Source organism: Zeugodacus cucurbitae, chromosome 3, assembly GCF_028554725.1.
Source record: "Zeugodacus cucurbitae isolate PBARC_wt_2022May chromosome 3, idZeuCucr1.2, whole genome shotgun sequence".
Lineage (NCBI taxonomy): Eukaryota > Metazoa > Arthropoda > Insecta > Diptera > Tephritidae > Zeugodacus > Zeugodacus cucurbitae.
The window spans coordinates 16,199,557-16,220,410 of NC_071668.1; the positions used below are offsets into that span (position 1 = coordinate 16,199,557).

Genomic DNA, 20,854 nt, shown 5'->3' on the forward strand with positions numbered 1-20,854 from the left:
CAAAATTAACGATGAAAGAGCCACTCGGATTGAAAAATATTTCCATGAGCTTTTACTCTTATAAGATTTTATAGACAGACTCTTATGACTTGGAAGGGCGGTATTTAGAGCTTTAAGTCTTTTGTATGTTATATTTATTTTCCTGTTTCAGTATATTTTGATTGCATTTCTTATCCACAAATGGCCAATGCCTTTACAGTGAATTTCGCACCATGTGGACAATTGATTCCGAAGATATAGCATAGTGGTTGATGTCGTGGACTCCTAATAAGCCCCGGCACAAATATTACTATTGATAAAACGTGGCTTCTTATCTTGTAACTGGTATCCAATCGCCAGTCAGACCAAAGAACTATATCCAACGTAACGAATCTAAAATTTCAGAAGCGCAAGAATCAGCTATAAAAATTATGGCGTTTAAGAATGCGAATGAAATAGTTTTCATTAACTAAAGGCACATTAACACGGGCACGCTTCAGAAGTCCAGGCGCTGAACACAATTTTCGTAGGTTTCTAAGCATAAATCGGCCAATACTGCAGCAATTTCACGTTCGATATCGGAACCAAGTTCGTTAATCGTCGCTGGTTTGTTGGCAGAGACCACAGACTTGACGTAAGCCCACAGGAAATAGTCTAACGGGTCAAAAATATTCGGTTATCATTCAGCGGTAGCGATTCCCATTCACAGTAACGTGACGGTCTTGATCATCACGGAAGAAGTACGGCCCAATGACACAGCCGGTCCATGAACCGCACCAAACCGTAATCAATTTCGGTGACTCATGGAGTCCGTGTGTATTGCTGCCTGAACAATTACGCATATTTTGTTTATTGACGGAGCCATTCATGGGTCCATAAATTGGACATAGCTCTCTTAAAGTTGAGGCCACTGACTCCGAATTTCGGTATTAAATTTTAATAACTTCGACTCGTTGTTGGATCGTATATCTTTCCATGATTTAATGGCAAATCTTACTGAAGAGAAATGTCGAAGAAAAAAATATGGCGTCGTTTACGCTTTCGGTACCTATCGGTCTACTTTTGTAGCGTCCCTTTTAAAAAACGCTCTTATCTTGGAAAGGGAAAGGGACTATTCAATATTTTCCGGACCTGACCCTCATACCAATTTTCCTACCACTCGGATAGTTCTGTCGCCCTTCGACAAACGTCTTCTCTACAGTGTTGTGAACTCTACATTTTTATTAAATTAGTCGTCTTCGATTTGCCACTCTCATTGTTAAATTCTTCGCGCTTATCAAAAAATTTACATATTATGACAACAACAAAGTTATCCAGTCGAATTCAAATAAAATTGAATTGATTATACCAGTCTATTGCAGTCTATACCAGTTGCTTGTTCGATTCGCTAACCTTTAAAGCTTGATACTTATTTTTCTCATAACTATTTATGCATCCAAGTTCATGCTGTTTATGAAGAGAGCGAAGCAACCTGGATTAGTCGGATAGCTTAACTATGCAATAATGTCTACCAATATTGCAGTATTTATGTTCCCAATGATCATATTATACATAGTTCTTCGAAAATCATTTACAACAACTATGCGCATACTTACAAGGCAAATCATATTAAGTATCAATATTTACTCACTTAAGCTGTTTTTATTATTTAGTTCGAAGGAATCTCACCCAACCTTTTCTACGTCTAATATTATTATCCGATATACTCGAACATACATTACACACATACATACTATACAAACGTATACTGAAGATGTGTAATTTATTAAATATTCAAATGTGACTGCTCATATTCCCCAAGCAACACTTTTGCCAAGAGTTCAATACTTGTTTATATTTAGTAGCTGAATTTCTGTGAATGTATGTATGTAAATTTTTATGTTTGTATGTTTAAACTCATCTATGATGTACCGTTATATGCATACATATAGAATAATATTAATCAAGTGCACACATTTGCAGACAGCTGTTCACAGATATATTCTCATATAGTATATATATATATGTATGTGTACTCATGATGTCTATTCTCGGAATGATGACTCCGTTATATTGTAATCAATGAAAAACGCAACTGATATTTTCACCATTCTTTATTTTCAATATGTCGTACTACTTGTAGATGCAAATGCAAAAATGTGTACTCAGACACACACACACATGTATTTGAAAAGTGTATGAGAATCTATTTATGTATTTATAATACCATATGTCGTCGCAATGTAGGGAAGGGGGTAATAAATATTGCAAGATGTTATAGTAAACATTAATATATAATATGCGTGACAATCTTGAATGAGCAATAAAATGGAGTAACAAGTTAGTAAGGCAGTGTTCCTTTCGAGCGGGATCTAACAGTGGAAACCCTATATTTCGAAAACATATTCTCTTGTTAAAAAATTTACGAAGGAGAGAACCGATTTCACTTCTTTTCGGTAAAAAGCCAGATTATACTTAAGAAAATATGATTTCTTGTTGTTCGATTCGTCACTCTCTAAGTTTAGGCGTATCAATGAGAGATAAAGTGAATTTGAGTTAAAACTGGGTATAATGGCAAACGAAAACATGGCCTGCAGCTTCAGATGGAAATCACACAGTTTCTTTTGGTTGACGGCTTGAATACTACATAGTACCTTGGTGGTAAAAATTAGTAAAATCGGTTCATGAATTACCTCAGCTCTCATATACTATTTATGATGTTTTTCGTTATTCTATTGGATTTTATGCCGAATATATGGATCGAATTGTGTTATCTTAATAAAATTTCATCAATAAATTGCGAGAGTATAAAATGTTCGTTTTGCACCCGAACTTAGCCTTTCCTGACTTGTTATGATATAACAACCGTCCAATATTCCAAACGATTGTTTCTCTTAAGTATCGATTTCATTTCTCATATTCATTTCGTTGACTTCATCAATAAGTATGTATCTAAGTATCCATATAAACAGTGGCGAACGCAGGAAAAAAATTTGGGGGGGTTTCAGGTAAAAAGACAATGTTTCATTATTTTATTCACAAATTGAAGTCTAATCTTCTTTTATTTTGGGCCATAACATTTAAAATCTCTTCCTCCGTCACATCTATATCTCTATGGATATTCAAGAGAGCCATTCCGTTCAGGCGTGCTTCTCCAGTTTTATTTCTTAAATATGTTTTAAGCCTGCGAAGTGAGGAAAACGAGCGTTCACTCGAAGCGACAGATATAGGGATTGTTGCTCCAATCTTTAAAAAACGATGCCCTGTTTTGAGAATTTTCATTTGAAAAACAAATAATAAGTAAAGTTGTGTATCTAATTCAGACCAGTTTTTTTGGTTGTTTTTATTAAAAATATAGACATTTTAGTTAAGACACTCAAGTATTTTTTTGCAAATAGCATAATTCTTTTTAATTTAAATTTATTTCACAACAGTTTGCTCATGGAACGAAAACTGAAAGTCATAATAAATGAGTTTTTATTTTTCCTGGATTATGATTAACAATAAGCTCTAAAAAAATAATAGAAACCTTATTGGTGACTTTTCAGTTCAGACCTAATTTTCAAAAGAAGTCCATTTTCGACTCACAATTCCCCTTAAATTTAAAAAAATCTAGTTCAGCAGCCACAGAGTTATAAGGCAAACTCATTACTTTGAAGCAAATTAAAAAAAAATATCTCTGTCCAGTTTATATTTTTCTGGGTTTTTTAATTGGCCTACATTCCCACAACTTTTTAATACTATTCAGATACAATAGGTTTGTTTTCAGTTTAACATTTTCATAGTTTCAAAAAATTAAATTCTATCAACAGAAAAGTATCAAAATAGGCCGTTTGTGAACAAAAAAGTATCAAATCACAAAATTTAGAAAAAAAAGTATCAAAAAAAGATACAAATATATCAAAACGGCAACGCTGTTAGTGACTAATGTATTCATTTATTTGACATATTCATACATCGTCGGCAGAAAATTGCTTTGAAAACAACAAATTAAAATTTTTCAAATGACTATGTAGAATTAAATTCTATTATTTTAAAATTCAATTACTTTGTGGGGGGGGGGGGGGGGTATTTTGGGTAAAATGCGTTCGCCCCTGCATATAAATAAGATCATCTTACCGCCTCCCATCATATGTAGCAAATCCATTCATTCATTTAATCCATTGCTTTGCACTTAAACGAAAAACTTTGTCCGTATTTGGTAAAAATTGATGGCGAACGCTCTTCCCAATATTTTACAACTAAAAGATTATATAAAAAATCTCAAAGTTTGTCTTTGATTTTCGTTTTCAAGGTCTTTTAAAATAATATTCCCCACAATGAATACCACTTCACCAAAATCATCCTTAGCCAAATTGGGTATACACACTACAAAGCATAAATCACTAAAAGTGATGGTGCTGGGACAGAGTGGTGTAGGAAAATCGGGTAAGATCATTAAAAAATTTATAGATAGTATATATGATCAGCTGTAAGCCTTTACCAAACTAACCTAACTTGCCTGATCAGAAATATCTTGAAAGAAAATACTCTCTCCATTATGTCTCTTTCCTTTTCTCTTCCTTTTCTAACAAACGTCCTACAGCTATGGTTGTACGATTCATTACTAGACGCTTCATTGGTGAATATGATCCAAATCTAGAGAAGATCTACACCCATAACACCACATTTGACAATGAGCTCATACAGTTTGATATACTAGATGCGGCCGGGCAACCAAATGTGAGCATATAAGCTTTTATTTATCGCTTTAGCTACCACTTAAAGCACCTCTTTTTAGAAAGAAGATTGCGTTAGCTTGGACTCAAACATACGTTGGGCGGACGCTTTCATACTGATGTACTCGGTGACCGATAAGTGTAGTTTTGATGAGTGTAATCGACTGAAATTTCTGATCAACTACAATAAGAGGCGACGTAAGCTCGGATCAAATAATAAGGTAAGTAAAGAGGTTGACCGAGAGGAAGCTATCTTGCGAGGTAAGAGAGCTGACGACTCGCAGAATATATTAAACTGATGTTGGACAGTTAAGGAAACGCTTCTTTACGGACTTTACTTCGCAGGACTCACTGTCGGATGTGCCAGTCATTTTGGTAGGTAACAAAACCGATCAAACGGGCGATCGTATGGTGAGCCTTGAGGAGGGTCAACGTCGTTTTCGCGATCTAACATGTGTCTGCTTTCATGAGATCTCTGTGCGAGAGAGTGTTGATCAAGTAGGTGTCAAATTTAAAAAGTTTCTTTTTAGATTATGCAATATATGTAAATCCAATAGGTTCAGGCAGTATTTCGCGACGTATTTCGCTTTTGGCGTGTCTTCAGTAAGTTCCCCAAACTGAAACGTTCCACTAGCGACGTACAAAATGCTTCTGACTCAGCCTTGAGCCCCGATTCGGGTTGTTCTTTCTATGATCCCTCATCGTATAACAGTGAAACACGTAGATCGTTTTTCATAAATGGTAAGTACACTCTAATATATTGTTATAGTATATACTTTCATAATTACATAACGTTCAAGCCAACACCTGCCTGGAGGAGACCGCCGATCACACAGAATCCACCGATGAGCTCGGTTCCGGTAGCCTATGCAGTTCCCGCTGCGAGATGGATACACCATTCCGCAGTCGGGCTTCCACGGATGGCACATTATTGTCGCGACCACGTCGTTGGCGTTACCCGCCACCCGGTTGTCTAATGCCACACACAAATCGCGTGGAACGTCGCATGAGCATCTCCACACGTGGCAGCAACGCCAGCTATTGACTACTAATGCATCACTGAGAAGCGCTCGGTATTAATAGTAAGTTGTTATTGTTGCTGTGACAAGCTTTTATTATTTACACAATAATTACAAGGCTTTGCTCATTGTAATACAAAAATAAATGGAATTATTTTTGAGTCTGTAGTGAAGTAATAAAAAAAGTTCAATATGCTAAATGGGGGCGCGTTGCACGCTTATTGATAGACTATTTATTATAAAATGTAAATTATTGATTACGATTACACTAAGATATATGTAATGCTGATGTTTTATACATGTATTTTTCTATGTACTGATTGTATTTACATATATATGAGATAAGTATTTATTAAAGGTTTCATAGATGTATTGATCCTGATACATATACTATATGTACTTGTATGTAAGAATTAATAATACAACAAAAATATAACTTTTCTTGATTTTTGGAACTTGTGTGATTTGGTATCGAACATACGAGGGCGGTCTGATGAGTGCTTAGTTTTGGACATTCGCACAGTCGACCTTCATTGCCAAGATAACCACCATATTTGACTCACATTTTTGTTCGGCAAGTACCTTTTTCAAAATTGGAATTAAAAAGAAGTCGAACGGAACGAATTCTGGAGTATACTGTAGATAGAACAACAGTTCGTGGACTAAAGCAACCAATTTGACCGTTCCCACGATAGTCGGTTCTGGGACCCAGTCGGAACGGGCGCGGATTTTTCCGGCCAAAGACAGTCAAATCGGCACCATTCCTCATATTTATTTGGGGAAACTTTTATGTCGCTTCAACAACAACAACCGGGGCGACAGAGGTGACCGAAAAGTTTCGAGGTGAATCAGTACTCTTCACGGAAATTAGGAAATGTAAAACCCTATTACAGTTTTCTGAGACAATAATCGATTAGTCGACTCCAAACAATCGCAAAATATCTGGATTGTGAGTTGCAGTCAGTTATCGATTGCGTTATATCTAAGGCACCCATAACTATACTGATATAATGTTATTTTAGTTTGACGAGTTAGGACTTTAGAGTAGAGGTTGCTAAGAGGGATAGAACGTTGGATTTAAGACCGACGTCAGCAGTTTAAGCCCGCGACTATAAACTTTTATAAAAGATGTCTTCCTTCGACCTCTTCAGAAATCGGAACCAGCAGTTGGGCTCGTTCTTGACTATTGGCGGTAATCCAAATGTAGATTTATGCACAATTTCTTTTTAATAGACAATAAAATTTTGTTTCCCTCATTATATTATACTCAGAGGATCAACAATCTCCGATTGGCTTTCCATATTTTGAAAAATAACAACCTCTACTTGAGTCAGTATCATTTATTGCTATCAGTGAGAAGCAGTTTTTCTACAAGATATATTTGTATGCAGAAATCATGAGGCACGAGTAATAAATAACTAAAAAATATATGAGATATTTGTATTTTGCATACAACGCGGCGATCTGTAACATATGTAACCTCCTCACTCACAATCTAGCCATTTAGTACTCCTCATCGATCTTCAGCAGGTACTCCTCGGCACGTAAAGCCAATTCACGTATGTTACGTAAGCAACCAGCCGCAGCTAGCTGTGTCTCTTTGTTCGTAGAACCAACGCATTCCAACAAGAATGGTACTACACCGCTCTAGAATTTGAAAAACCTATGATAATAAGAGTTCTAAGCTTCTGATCTACAACGCACCTGGTGCATAATGATGCAGTTTTGTGGATCCATGGACAATTTCTCCAGCGCCATGGCTGTGGTGCGATGTACGGCCGGGTCATTACTAGTCAGATAGCTGACAATCGGTGTGACAGTGCGTAGACGACCCAACTCCTGTGTATTATTGCCAAATGTGGCGCAACTTGCGATTGCAGCGGCCAGATTTTCACGCAACAAATCCTCGGTAGTATTAACTGTAAACAAAAATAATACATTACTTAAAGTTCATAAATACAGTAAATCTTCACACAAACCCAAATCAGCCAACTTATAGATCACTTTAAGATCGGACAAAATCGCTAGATTCGTTGTATCCTTTGCAATAGTTGCTATAGCAGCGCATACTGCCGATAATACCTGCGGGTCAGTGGACTTGAGCAAATCCACCACCAATTCCATGGCACCCACCAAACTACGCACCAACTCACCCGATTCGCGTGCATTACGCACACACGGACAGATGCCATAGGCCGCATAAGCTTGTACCTTTGGATCGGTATTCTTCAACAGTGACCAAATCAAACGCACCGCATCCAAATCTTCCAGAATACGCATGCTGTCTATATCTTCAGCACATTCTTTCAATGCTTTAGCCAAGTTTACCAACAACGGCGGATGTGAGGAGTTCAACAATGCCACCAAAGCCGGTAAGCCGCCAGCCGCACGCAAGACTTCGCGATTATTTTGGAAACGTACACATTCGGCAATGGCACCAACCACATTGGTGATTACATCGTCGGAATCATCATTCAATAACGGTATGAGATGATTAATGAGACGTAGCGAGTCCAGTTTCTTCACATTCGCCTCCGACACTGCGCTCATCCAAATGGCGCCGGCAGCACCGATCATCAGTTTCTTATTATCACGCACATTTTTATCCTTGATTATGGCGACCAAAGGCTCCAAACCACCAGCGGAACGTACCAAATCACGTGTAGTCTGGTCAAAGGCACACTTGTAAATAGCGGTACTACCTTCGCTTTTCAAGTCCAAACTATCTGAATGCAAATGGGTCACAATATCAGCGATCATACCCTCGGTAGTGATGGCAAGTTGAAATTTCGGCTATATGTGGTAAAAATTATGAGCGCTGTAAATTAATTATATCAGAAGTAAAAGATCAGGTAAATATTGAATGTTGTGGTCGGGATAGGTTTTTGTCTTGACTAATTTTTGGACTTGGGACAACTAGGAGTCATAAGTCCACCTCAAATTTACTAAGGATAATTTACATGATAGTGAGAAACAATGTCTATAAACTTAATCTCCAACAAGTAAAGACTAGATTAATCTAAACTTGATTACATTTTGGCCGCGGTCCTTGACCTTTGGTCAGGGGTTTGTTTACATTTTGGTCGAGATCAATAACCTTTTGCCGGCGTTTGTTCACAACGCGTGAACAGGTCAATGACTTTTGACGAGGGTTTACTTAGATTTTGCGCCAAGTGAGTTCTGATTTGTTGAGATTTTTAATGGTCATTTCATAAGTTTTCTGGGCTCACTTGTTGTTTTTTTTCAACTTTTTTCGCTCAGACTTCAAATTTCACATTCATACCTGCGAAGCACACTCCTGTATTGTACCCATAATGGGTATAACAACATCTGTATGACAGGACTTGAGCAAACGAGCCATCAGGGGAACAATACCGCTCTTACGCATCAATTCCTTATTATGGCGAGAAAGCGATAGAGACCAGAGGGCACGAGCACCGGCACGTGCCATATACAAACACTCCAAGTCGTTTGAGTTGAGTTCCTCCAGCGGTGTTTGTAGAATACTGTCATATAAAACGATCAATTTACGGTAATTTCAAAAACAAAACTCTAACTGTGTCTACTTACCGCAAGCTCACATCGAGCATGTCCACCAACATCGGTATACCACCACAGGTGCGTACATATTTCCTTGCCAAACGTACCTTACACACATTAGCCAAGGTCTCACCTGCCATGGTCTTAAGTTCCTTCGACAGCGAATTCAAAATGTCCACTATCAACGGTATGCCACCCAAATCAACGATCGTCTTACGTATATCAATATTCAGTGAGATCTCAGAGAGCACATACAGCGAACCCAAACGACAATGTGTATCATTGCATTCGAGTATATTGACCAACACCTCCAAACCACCGATATCTTGAACGGCCATTTGATTGATTTGCGTGCGCAAATCGTAGTCACGCAGACAGCAGAGCGACACAATGGTCGCCGTTTGATTACCCGCTTTGATATATTTAATCAACTTCTGTATGTTATAGTATTCGGCGGGTATTTCCGCAGTACGCGCGATGTCCTTCCATCTTTCCTCCTCCTCGGTGGACGATTCGACTTCCGTTGAATCGGAATCTTCTGTGACAATAGTTTTCTTGCTGCTAAAGAAGCGTTCGGGACAGCTGCCGCATGTCTCGTATACACGCCGACGAGTTTCTCTTTTCTTCTTTTGTTCTTCCTCCTGCTGCTTTTGTTTCTCTAATCGCTCTTGCTCAGTTTTTTGCTTTAAAACCCCTTCGAGAGGCGGTTGAATCACTGAATTTACAACAGTATGAGCCTCTTGAAGAGATTGCACATTTAATAGTTCTTCTTCTTCGTCCAAAGTAGTCATGTTGTAGGAAAATTATAAGTAGTTCGATCCGGTTCTAAAGAATAGAAAATATATATTTTTTATTTTATTCAGTGTGGTTGTTATTGGCCGAAAAATTCCGTATTTTTTTGTTAATTTCGTTTGTTATTTACTTCAGTTCGATTTCAGTCAATTGTAGTTGTCGTAGAAACGAAAGATTCGATATGTAGTGAAAAGACAATTTCGATATCTCGCTTCAAAGGTTGTATTCTAAAGCATGAGTGTGTTCTCCTTTTTCGAAACGTGGTATAAATATATTCTTCTATATATTATTACGATTCTTGATCCGGGTTCTTAAACTAGTCTTAAATACTGTTAAATGGAGAAGAGTATTATAGACTTATGGTAGATGCCCACTGTCTAGCACTTTGTAGAGGGGACAAGATTTCATTCAAATCATTTTCAAGAATAATGCCGTGTGTGGCCGAATAAAAATCCGGGTCCGTTCCCTTCACATAGATCCGACTGTCAGAGCAGGAGAATAGAAATTTTGGAAAAATATGAAATATTACAGATAGCATTCCGGAACTGAGTTGGAACATATAACCCTTCTTGAAATATGGAGACTTCTTGAGCTTCTGTGCTTCAGTTAAACTCTTCTACTTCAGCAGACTTCTTTCCAGAATATGATCCGTATCAAACGTGTTCCAGTCTTAGTAACGCCCAACGATTTGAAGCTGTTCCGCAAAGTGCCCTCGTATTTAAGGAAAATATGGACTATAGTCTAATTGCGTATTATATTCTGTAATAGGAACTAGGGTTCAAATATACACACATTTCTATAATATATACTAAATCGCTGAGGTTGGAAAAAAGCGGTCACGCACCGTTGATACAGTCGTGGATTGTAGACACTTGTCACAGCAGCAACACCATTACGTATTCTGGGTCAAAGGTTGACAAGGTGTAATTGGAATTTGAATGCGCAACAGTAAATGGCGAATGAAAATGAAAGTAAGGCATTCAACCCGCCAGAAAGTTCACAAACTTTAGTTGTGTGGTCTTTTGCTCAGACGTCGCTTCGTAAAATAATGGATCATCGGATTGTTGGACTTAGTCTATTTAGTTTATTATTAATACAGTTCTGTAGTGGCAATAGTGAAGGTTTCAGTCTCATTGAGACCGAAATCGAGGACGTGCCACATCAAAACTTGCAACATCTACTCACCACACTGTTGGCATCCGCTCGCATAGAGCGCTGTTTTGTTATCATTACCGATAGCACTTATCAACAGCTCTACAGTGAGCGGTTCTTTCGTAGCCAACGCTGACAAAACGCCTACTATTTCATAAATGTACCACCGAGCGAGGATTTGTTGGCGCCCAACTACCAAATGGTACGAGTCTTGAAACAAATACGCAAACAGAATTGTGAATTTATGCTCGTAACGCTCTTGAATGGACTACAGGTGCAGCGCTTCTTGCGTTTTGTGGAGAAGAATCGTTTGCTAAACTTACAACAACGCTTTGTGTTGCTCGAGGATGCGCGGCTTATGGTGGCCGAGATGTGGTACATATGGAGTAATATGATATCAACTGTATTCGTGAAGCCCATAGAGAACCAAAGGTCAGGATCGTATTAATTGCTAATAGTGTTACAACTTAACAAATTGTAATGAAATAATAGGTTCCTCTTGAGCACAATTGCATATCCGGAAATTTTGAACGGTGTAGTGGTCACAAAACGTCTAATGTTTTGGGAGAAAGGAAAGCAAATAAAAATGAACCAATTGTATCAGGATAGGACATCGAATATGAAAGGTACGGCAAGGAATGGATATCTATTAGATGGATTTACAAAAATATCCAACTTTCAGGCTTTTCCTTGCCCATCGTTGTCTTCGAACATGTTCCGATGGTCAGACGTAGCGCAGATAATGCCAGTTTTATTGGACTTGAGGTGGAGATACTTAGGGCGCTTGGTGTCAAACTTAATTTCAAACCCGCCTTCTATGAAACCAACGATGCTGCCTACGAGCATTGGGGCAAAGAGTTACCGAATGGCAGTTATTCGGGCATTCTAGGAGATATGGTAGGTTGGGTTAGGTTAGTCTGGAAGACCAAAAAGCCACACATAGGCAAGTTTTGGAGTGCCGTCGCGTAGTCCATGAGAAGTAGCCATCCTTCACCCAAAAAATATATGTATATGGTCTCAACCAGATGGCTTTTCTTTTATTCAGTCATTGCCTAATTCATTCCAGGCCAATCGGAATGCTCGTATCGCCATCGGCAATCTGCATATGTTTAAGCTCTATGCTTCCGTTATGGATCTCTCTTGGCCGCATAGTTTCGAGTGTTTGACCTTTTTAACACCAGAGTCCTCACAGGATGACAGCTGGCGTACACTTATACAGCCTTTCAGGTGATAATTATTGGACTGTGTCGACTTCTCGAATAAAACTTTCATATATCCTCACCTTCCCCCGTTTAGCGGCAGCATGTGGGCCGGTGTTTTACTCTCACTCTTTATTGTGGGTACAGTTTTCTATGTGATCTCTTGTCTGCATGCCATACTATTGCATCGACGATCACGCCGTCCGCAACGCATGTTGAGTTGGTCGGAATGGCGTAGTAAGGTGCTCTTACGGCCACCTCGCAGTATCGATACGAAGCTATTCCGAGATGTGCAATTTCGTCGTTATCTGGGTCAATTGAAATCGCTGCCGCCGAAAAATACCGACCTCTTCGATGATTATTCCAATTGTTTGCTACTCACCTATAGCATGTTGATGTATGTTTCGCTGCCACGTCTGCCGCGCACATGGAGTTTACGCGTGCTTACCGGTTGGTATTGGCTCTACTGCATTTTGTTGACGGTCATCTATAGAGCAAGCTTAACAGCGATACTTGCGAATCCAACAGAGCGGTAATATTGCATTTAAATAAAGAAGTTTGTATTCATCATACTTAGTTTGGACTTAGCATCACCATCGACACTTTGGAAGAACTGTCCGCGAGTTATGTGACCAGCACCGCTTGGGTGCATGAGAATAAACAGTTTTTTGTCGAGGCGTTCGATGAGACCGCTCAAGAGATCGGACGTAAAATGGAGATAGTGGACAATATCGAGAGTGTGGTGTGTAAAAATAGTATTTTATTTCTTTGAGGTGAATTGCATTGATTTCATCATTTCGTTTAACCTTCAGACCGAACGTATTACCAAAGGTGAATATGCCTATTTCGATAATGAATATTTTCTACGTTTTTTGCGTATGAAAGGCGCTCAACGTCGCGAGGAACAACAATTCACTGAAGTAGTATTGCACATAATGCGTCAATGTGTCATACAAATGCCCGTCGTCTTGGGGCTGGAGAAAAATTCACCACTACAGCCGAACGTTAATAAATATTTGAGGCGTCTAAGTGAAGGAGGTAAGGTCTATCTATTTATGATAAAGTTGATACTCTGCGCCTTTTGTTTCTAAATCAGTTCCAATATAACATATGTCTAAATCCTATCAGGGGCTCTAAATTAGAGATATTTTAATGTAGAAACCGGAAAGTTTCAACTTCCAACTTTTTTGGACGCTAAAAAGTCCTTCTTAAAGTCATTTTGTCCATTTTTGAAGCGGTCGCACAAAACTCAGAAAGTCCCCAAGTTTTGAAAGTCAAAGCTCAAAGGCGATGGTTCCAGTGTTATTGTTATTTTTTAATGTCAACACAACATCGGATTTAAAATTAAGAAATCAGAGGTTGTTGTTGGCAGAAAACTCTTCCCAAATAATTATGAGAAATTTCGATTTGACAATCACTGGAGGGAGAAAATTCCGGATCCGTTCCGGTTAGGAAACCCGACTATTGTGTGGATGAAGAAATCAGAAGTTGTCTTCGGAACCGTTGTCTGAGAATGTTCACAAGATGGGACCGGGATCAATTAAGCTTAACTTCCGTTCCGTTTAGGAAACCCGACTGCTGTGTGGATGAAGAAATCTGAAGTTGTCGTCGGAACTATTGTCTGAAAACGGACCCAAAAAGGAACCTGGATCAAATAAACTTAACTAATCCAGCATGCAACTCTGCGAGTTTTCCTGAAAACTGAAGCCTGTAGTTCCTGCGATATGCTCTCTCTCTATTTCTTTTTCTTCACCATTACTTTTGAAACACATTCTCCTTGTAGGACTCATCAGCAAGTGGCTCAAAGATTCCGTTGCCGAGTTACCCGCCGAGGAGCGTACCCCACAGGAGGCAGTAATGGACTTACCAAAAATATGGAGCTCATTTGTGGCGCTTGGTATTGGTTATTTGTTGGGTCTCCTAGCGATAGCCGGTGAATGGCTACACTATGAATATGTGGTGCGAAAACATCCACTTTACGATGAGTATAATAGGAATTTGTATTACAATTTCAAACGAAAATTCTCATGTTACTAATTTGAGGTTAGAAACTAAAATTTGAGGTTATACAAAAACACTTGTTGTTTCATAATACTATTTAAGTAAATAGTTGACTATTTAATCTTTACAAGTACATTCATACATAATGACATAGTGTACATTTGTTGTTCATAGACTCAATTACATTACACACATTTACAACGAGCTACAGGAGGACCCGTTTACTGACACTTTTCTTCTTCTTCTTCATCTTCTTCTTCTTAAATAAATGCATACATATATAAAAATACAAATAAGTTAGATGTTGAATGCGATGATTAAATCTAAGTACAGTGCACAAATACAATAAAATTATTATTTTTTTTAATACTTAATAATGCGGAATGTGCGCTTTGGAAAATTGAAATACTCGTACATATATGACATACATTTTGAAAAATGACATTTTTTTGTTTAACTAAAATCTATTTGTGTATAAAAAAATAAAACTTGTTCACATTTAGTAGATTTAACACAGTAATCGCTTATAAATTAGGATGTAACGACAAAACTTGTTTGTTTGTTTGTATCGTATGTATGTATGTATGTATGCGTTACAACATGCAGCTAAACACAAAGGAACATAGAACATAGCAGAAGGAACGTTACGCGACAAACATCATTATCTATCACACACACGCATTTGCGGCTTTACGTCTTGACTTTGCGTCCCAATTTGGTTAAGGCATATTTATTATGACCATGGCTGCTATTGTGTTTACTATGTTTCGCTGTGTGGCCCGAACGTAAAATACCATTGTGTGGTTTTGTGCGTGTCTCGAAGAGCACATCGGAATCTGTCTCAGAATCGCTCAGCGATGTGGTGCGACAAACTGGTGTATGGAAAGTAGATGAAATATAAATTATTTATATAAAATATAAAAAAATTTTATTTATAAATAAAAAAATATGTATTTAAAAAAAATATTTTATAAATATAAAAAAAAATATTTATATAAAAATAAATAAATATTTATAAAAATATATAAAAAAATATGTATATAAATTTAAAAAAATATGTATATAAAAATAAATAAATATATATAAGAAAATAAAAAATATTTTCTTAAAATAAAAAAATATTTTGATGCAAATTAAAAAATATTTATATAAAATATAAAAAATTGTATTTATAAATAAAAAATATGTATTTAAAAATAAAAAAAAAATTTTATTAAAATAAAAAAAATATTTATATAAAAATTTTTATATAAAAATAACAAAAAATTATTTATAAAAAAATAAATATTTATAAAAATATATAAAAAAATATTTATATAAAAATAAATAAATATTTATAAGAAAATAAAAAATATTTATATAAAAATAAAAAAATATTTTGATAAAAATTAAAAAATATTTATATAAAATATTAAAAATTGTATTTATAAATAAAAAAAAAATATTTTATACAAATAAAAAAAAAATATTTATATAAAAATTAAAACATATTTGTATAAAAGTTAAAAAAAATATTTATATAAAAATAAAAAAAAAATATTTATGTAAAAAAAAAATATATTTATATTAACATAAAAAGTAATATTTATATAAAAATTAAAAAATAATATTTATATAAAAATAAAAAATATGTATATAAAGATAAATATTTATAAAAAATAAAAAATGTTTATACAAAAAAATATTTATTTATAAAAATATATAAAAAAATATTTATATAAAAATAAAAAAATATGTATATAAAAATAAATAAATATTTATATAAAAATAAAAATAATTTTGATACAAATTAAAAAATATTTATATAAAAATATAAAAATAATAAAATAAAAAAAATATTTATATAAAAATATGAACAAATAACAATAATAATAGCTATGCAACTCACATTGTGGCGCTTCTTCATCATTATTGCCAATCAAAGAATACTTTTGCAGCTTGGGACGCTTCGGTGGTTTTTTCGTTTGTCTGCAGGCACAGGTGATGCCCCAAAATAAACCGGAAAGCAGTAGAAAGCTCATTATAATACCAACAATAACATATAAAATAGACCAATCTGTAAATAATTAATTTTAGTTTTCATTTTCCATTTTCTTCAATGCGTTACAAATCTACGCACCACAATTAGCCTCCTCTATGCCCCAGTAATAAGTTATGGAAGGCATCCAGAATGCCTCACAGGTGCATGAGCGTGTTATGGGATTACAAACACCATGTCCGGAACACTTATTCTGACATACTGTTGTGCGTATATCAGTGAAATCGGTGCCCAACAGACCAGCATCGCGCTGTAGCTTGTCTTTAAGTAGCTGTTCAACGGTTAAACCGTTTACCGGATGACTTTCGCCATCGGCGCCCGTGGACTGGAAGGTGTTTGTAAGGCAAAAAAATTTAAATTTAGATTATATATATATTTAGTATAAAAGATAAATCTATCACACACCTCCACATAGAAGACTAGTATCGTAGTATCTGCGCGCCGTCCATCCGACTTCAGTTCACGCACAAAAATTTTCATATCGCCCAAAAGCAAACCAATCTTTTGTACAATCAAATTCAGCTCAGATTGTTTCAGCACAGATGGACCCATCGGTATGGTTAATTGCACTAAATGCAATAGCAACGGATCTTGATGCACTATAACGCTGACCACATCGTTGCTGGTTAGACCTTGTTCATCGTAGACAGTTAACTTAAAAACATAACGGCCTGGCACGAGATTTGTGAGCTACAAAGCAGAAAAAAAAATAGTTTGTTTAAATACAAAATTGGATAATAATGAGAAATAGCAAAAAAAATTGAAAATAGCAAAAACAATTGAAAGTAGCAAAAACGTTTGTTAAAATAATCGTTACGACAGTAGGAAATTTTTGCTAATCAGTTAATTTTAATATTTCGCTATTTACTGTTTTCGTTTTTTTTTTTTGTTTTCATTCATATTTTAAAGTTTCACATATACATACAATCAAAACGGGGCGCTTATCGCTGTCGCCAACAACAACACCCGCTGCCAAGCTGGCATCTTCACGTGTCCACACATAACGCTCAACAGCCAAATCATCCGATGACGATGTGCCATTCAAATACAATGCTGAAAGCGGTAGCGTAACGCTTTTATCACCACCGGCATTAGCGACGGGCGGTGCATTTTTCTCTGTTGTGAGTTAAGCAAATCGTCATTACTTAAAATTTTATTACATATAGACTTTTATGGACTCACCCTGTACAACCTTTATCCAAACACTGTCAGTGGCGGTATTATTGTCCTCATCCGACACGCTCAAAACGAATTCATACATACCAAGCGTGAGCGAAGTGGCGTTTGTAGCCTTAAAAGTAAATGTAAAAAACAAATTTAAAAAAAAATTGAGGTTAATTTATAGTAGGAAACGCACCACTGCTGTGCTATTGGCCAAAGCTGCAGTATTTGGACCCGATTTTTCTTTCCACAAGTAACTTTGTATGCGTATGTCATCCGTTGAGGCTGAACCATTCAAAATAACCCAATTGCGTGGCAAGTTTATGGTCTGAAAAGAATATTGAAATTTTTTTATATAAATTTCTAACCTTAAAAAATTTTTCAAACATAAAAAAAAAAATTTGGTTGCAATTACCTGATTACCACCGGCCACAGCAATTGGTGGTGTATTTGTTTGTGCCTTCACGAACACATTCACTTTGGCAGTGCTGGATTGTCCACTGCCATCAGTGACTTTCAAAACAAAAGTGTAAATGCCTTCCTCCAAATTTGAGAGCTGCAAAAAGGTAAATATAAAATATTTTTCTATACACAAAAAAAATATATATTTCATGATATTACCTGCAAATAAGGTGTGCGTGTGTTTTGCATATCAACCGCTTTTGTATCATCACCAGCATCTTTTGTCCACTCCCAAGCAACGATTTCGTGATCATCCGTACTCGCAGTGCCGTTCAATGTCACATTATTATTCGGCAGATATAAAATTACGGCATCGCCTGTGCACAAAAAAAAATAGCGCATTTATAAAAAAAAAATAATAATATTTTTCTCATATACAACACTTACCAGCATTAGCCACTGGCGGGTAGTCGGTGCCCTTCAATACTGTTATATTCGCTGTTGTCGAATTCGTTACATTATCCGAATCGGAGACGGTCAATTTGAAAGTGTAATTGCCGGGCGAGGTGAGATCACCCAGCTGTAATATATTCACCTCGGGCAATTTGGGTTGATAACCGATGGGTCCCTGCACCACTTCCCAATGCCAGCTAATGATTTTATCATCATCAATACTGGTGCTGCCATCTAAAATGGCATTTGTTATGGGTAAACGTATAGTTTGCTCTTTGGGTTTGATCACCACTTGTGGCACGCGATTAATACGCTTTTCTGGTAGCACTGTGACATTGGCCATTGCCTCACCATAGGTGCCATTATCACCGGTTACAGATACTTTGAAAATATACAAACCCTCCGAGAGGTTTGATAGACGCACTTTCGACTGACTCTGATCGGATATAGTGCCGTTCATAGGACCTTTCGGTTGTGTTATAAGTGTCCATAAATATTTATATTTGCCACCACTGGTCTCCTCGTCCGGCACAGTAAATGCGGCCAATGTCACTTCCTTTTCTGGCAAACGCACTTCCTTTGACACAACGGAAACTACCAGTTTTTTGTCCATTTCTGGTTTTGCTGTGGCCGCCGCTGCTAGATGATCGTCATCTTCAATAACGGATGGTAAGGGCTCTGAGGCAGCCGCTGAGAGACGTTGTGGACTGATTGTGTCTAATAGGGAATAATCAGGCGCAGTTACATCTGTTGTTATGCATTCACCTTGTTGATTACGCACCAAATCGGTAAGACATTGGCAAAAACAAATTAAAGTATTGGTACACACACATTCCTCTTTGGGACCACAACGACTAATTGCACCCATTTCAGAGTCTATTTCGCATTGAACCAATTTGGTTGGCATGTTTGCAAAGTAGGGCAAATCACGATTTCTTGCAGGTGATTTAGTGCGTTTATCATTATTAGGTTGCAATTCATCAACATCATCATCATACGCCTGTTCCTTTAGGAAAACAAATATAATAACACTACTTTCAGACTATTTGTTGTTTTTTTTTACCCACCTGATCTCTACTCAAATAACGAAATTTATGCGGCTGTTTCCAAAAGCTCAACGAATTTGGACCACGCTCACCAGCGCTCACGCTTTCCGTATCCTCTGCAGTTGGCATATTAATACCTCCCCCAACACTCTTCATTGTTTTGATCACGTCCAGCCATGTGAGACTCTCCGCTCCAGCCTCATGCTTACGCACCGGACTGACCAACATCATTTGCAAACGATCCTTCCCCTGTTCTCGCTGCTTCGGCAAGCAACCCTCATTGCTATGGCAGCGCACATGATAACATTTGTTTTTGTATATGAAAACTAAATTACATGTATCATTGGTGCGTGCCTTTTTACAACAAGCTGCTAAACATGACAATGAATCGACATCTTCGCCCAATCCTGTATCCAAACGCGTGTACTCTTCAAATGTGCCAGCTTGTGCCTCATCACGTGGTGTCGCATTGTCGAATACATAATTCAACATACTGGGGCACATTGCCAACACTGCATCAGCATTACGTGTACTCACCGGTATATCGTTAGTTTTGGTTGATGCTGTCGACTCTTCCGCAGCAATACCGTGATTTGTATGTAATACATTTTGTGTCGTTGTAATTTCAGCATTAACAATATAACTGAAAATTACAAATAAAGCGAGTACACGTTGCAGCTGCGGAAAGCTCATATCCGTAAACTTGAATTTACGCAGTAATCACAATAATTACTAAATTGTATCCAATGAAGTTTAATGAAAAGCCTTCAATCGACGAGGATTTGCTAAGTACATACATAGACGTTTGAACGAGTGCAGCAGCTGGTGCAATAATACACCAAAGTTTAGCAAACAGTATTATTCATATTAGTGCTAGAAAATTCACACTTTTATTGCTATCTTATCGACTCAAGTGGTTAATAAGTAAAATCAAGTACCAATAAATTTACGTTGTGTAGTGTATACTTTTTTCTTTCGACGAATATGATGCAAAACTTATTTTTCCAAATGGGATTATTGTTCTTTGTCCATTTGAAGGGTAGCTGTCAAAGTCAGCTGTTGGCTGCTTCTGCGTAAGGGTTGCAAATGTTTGTATGTTTGTGAAAAATAAATTTATTTTGTATTTATTTATTTAGTAATTTTTTATAATATTTTTGATACTGTTATTTATTTTTAATATATTAATTTTTATTATATATGCTATTATTATAATAGAGAGTTTTTTCGCGATATATTACAATATAAAATTCATTTGTGCGAAAAGGGGTTTGAAAAGTAATATACGAAGTTCGAATTGTTAAACATAGCAAAATTCATTGACATACAATTCCATTATTTTACAAAATGCAGAATAAATCATTCTTATACCATATAT

At 36.7% G+C, this 20,854-nt stretch overlaps 4 protein-coding genes across 9 annotated transcripts in view; 2 read left to right on the top strand and 2 right to left on the bottom strand.

Moving 5' to 3' along the window:
• The window catches only part of LOC105216942 (ras-related and estrogen-regulated growth inhibitor), a 33,212-nt gene extending 27,094 nt beyond the window's left edge, over positions 1-6,118 (top strand). For 2 of the 4 annotated variants that reach the window (XM_054226689.1, XM_029043322.2), the window contains exons 2-7: positions 4,253-4,386; positions 4,544-4,680; positions 4,739-4,897; positions 5,022-5,174; positions 5,234-5,417; positions 5,477-6,117. In XM_054226689.1, the coding sequence (XP_054082664.1) occupies positions 4,253-4,386; positions 4,544-4,680; positions 4,739-4,897; positions 5,022-5,174; positions 5,234-5,417; positions 5,477-5,721 (1,012 nt within the window). In that variant the 3' untranslated portion in view covers positions 5,722-6,117. Of the gene's footprint in view, positions 1-4,252; positions 4,387-4,543; positions 4,681-4,738; positions 4,898-5,021; positions 5,175-5,233; positions 5,418-5,476 lie in introns of all 4 variants that reach the window. The other 2 variants (XM_011191708.3, XM_029043326.2) reach the window with 2 other exon arrangements.
• Positions 6,119-7,020: 902 nt separating this feature from the next.
• On the bottom strand, positions 7,021-10,190 carry LOC105216940 (armadillo repeat-containing protein gudu). Its single transcript, XM_011191702.3, has 5 exons — positions 9,266-10,190; positions 8,979-9,201; positions 7,675-8,488; positions 7,400-7,614; positions 7,021-7,342 (listed from the first exon to the last, which is right to left on the bottom strand). Exons 1-5 carry the CDS (start codon positions 10,024-10,026, stop codon positions 7,199-7,201), a joined length of 2,157 nt encoding a protein of 718 aa, XP_011190004.1. The 5' UTR covers positions 10,027-10,190; the 3' UTR covers positions 7,021-7,198.
• Positions 10,191-11,075: 885 nt separating this feature from the next.
• Positions 11,076-14,638, top strand: LOC128920101 (uncharacterized). Its single transcript, XM_054226539.1, is given in 8 exon segments — positions 11,076-11,286; positions 11,317-11,805; positions 11,862-12,134; positions 12,178-12,406; positions 12,476-12,910; positions 12,967-13,120; positions 13,191-13,416; positions 14,162-14,638. Coding segments are annotated over 8 exon segments (2,271 nt in total). The 3' UTR covers positions 14,416-14,638.
• A 39-nt stretch (positions 14,639-14,677) lies between these two features.
• Positions 14,678-20,540, bottom strand: LOC105216941 (dyslexia-associated protein KIAA0319-like protein). Of its 3 annotated transcripts, XM_011191706.3 has the most exons (12): positions 20,418-20,540; positions 19,501-20,352; positions 18,428-19,439; positions 18,200-18,357; positions 17,994-18,134; positions 17,775-17,906; positions 17,600-17,708; positions 17,343-17,533; positions 16,823-17,107; positions 16,499-16,742; positions 16,268-16,435; positions 14,678-15,251 (listed from the first exon to the last, which is right to left on the bottom strand). In XM_011191706.3, the coding sequence occupies exons 2-12, from the start codon at positions 20,170-20,172 to the stop codon at positions 15,070-15,072; spliced, it is 3,294 nt and encodes a 1,097-aa protein (XP_011190008.2). In that variant the 5' UTR covers positions 20,173-20,352; positions 20,418-20,540; the 3' UTR covers positions 14,678-15,069. The 3 variants fall into 3 exon arrangements, with proteins under 3 accessions (XP_011190008.2, XP_011190009.2, XP_011190007.2); XM_011191707.3 differs by having other exon boundaries at positions 18,428-19,433; positions 19,501-20,514; XM_011191705.3 differs by having other exon boundaries at positions 19,501-20,514.
• Between the last annotated feature and the right edge of the window lie 314 nt (positions 20,541-20,854).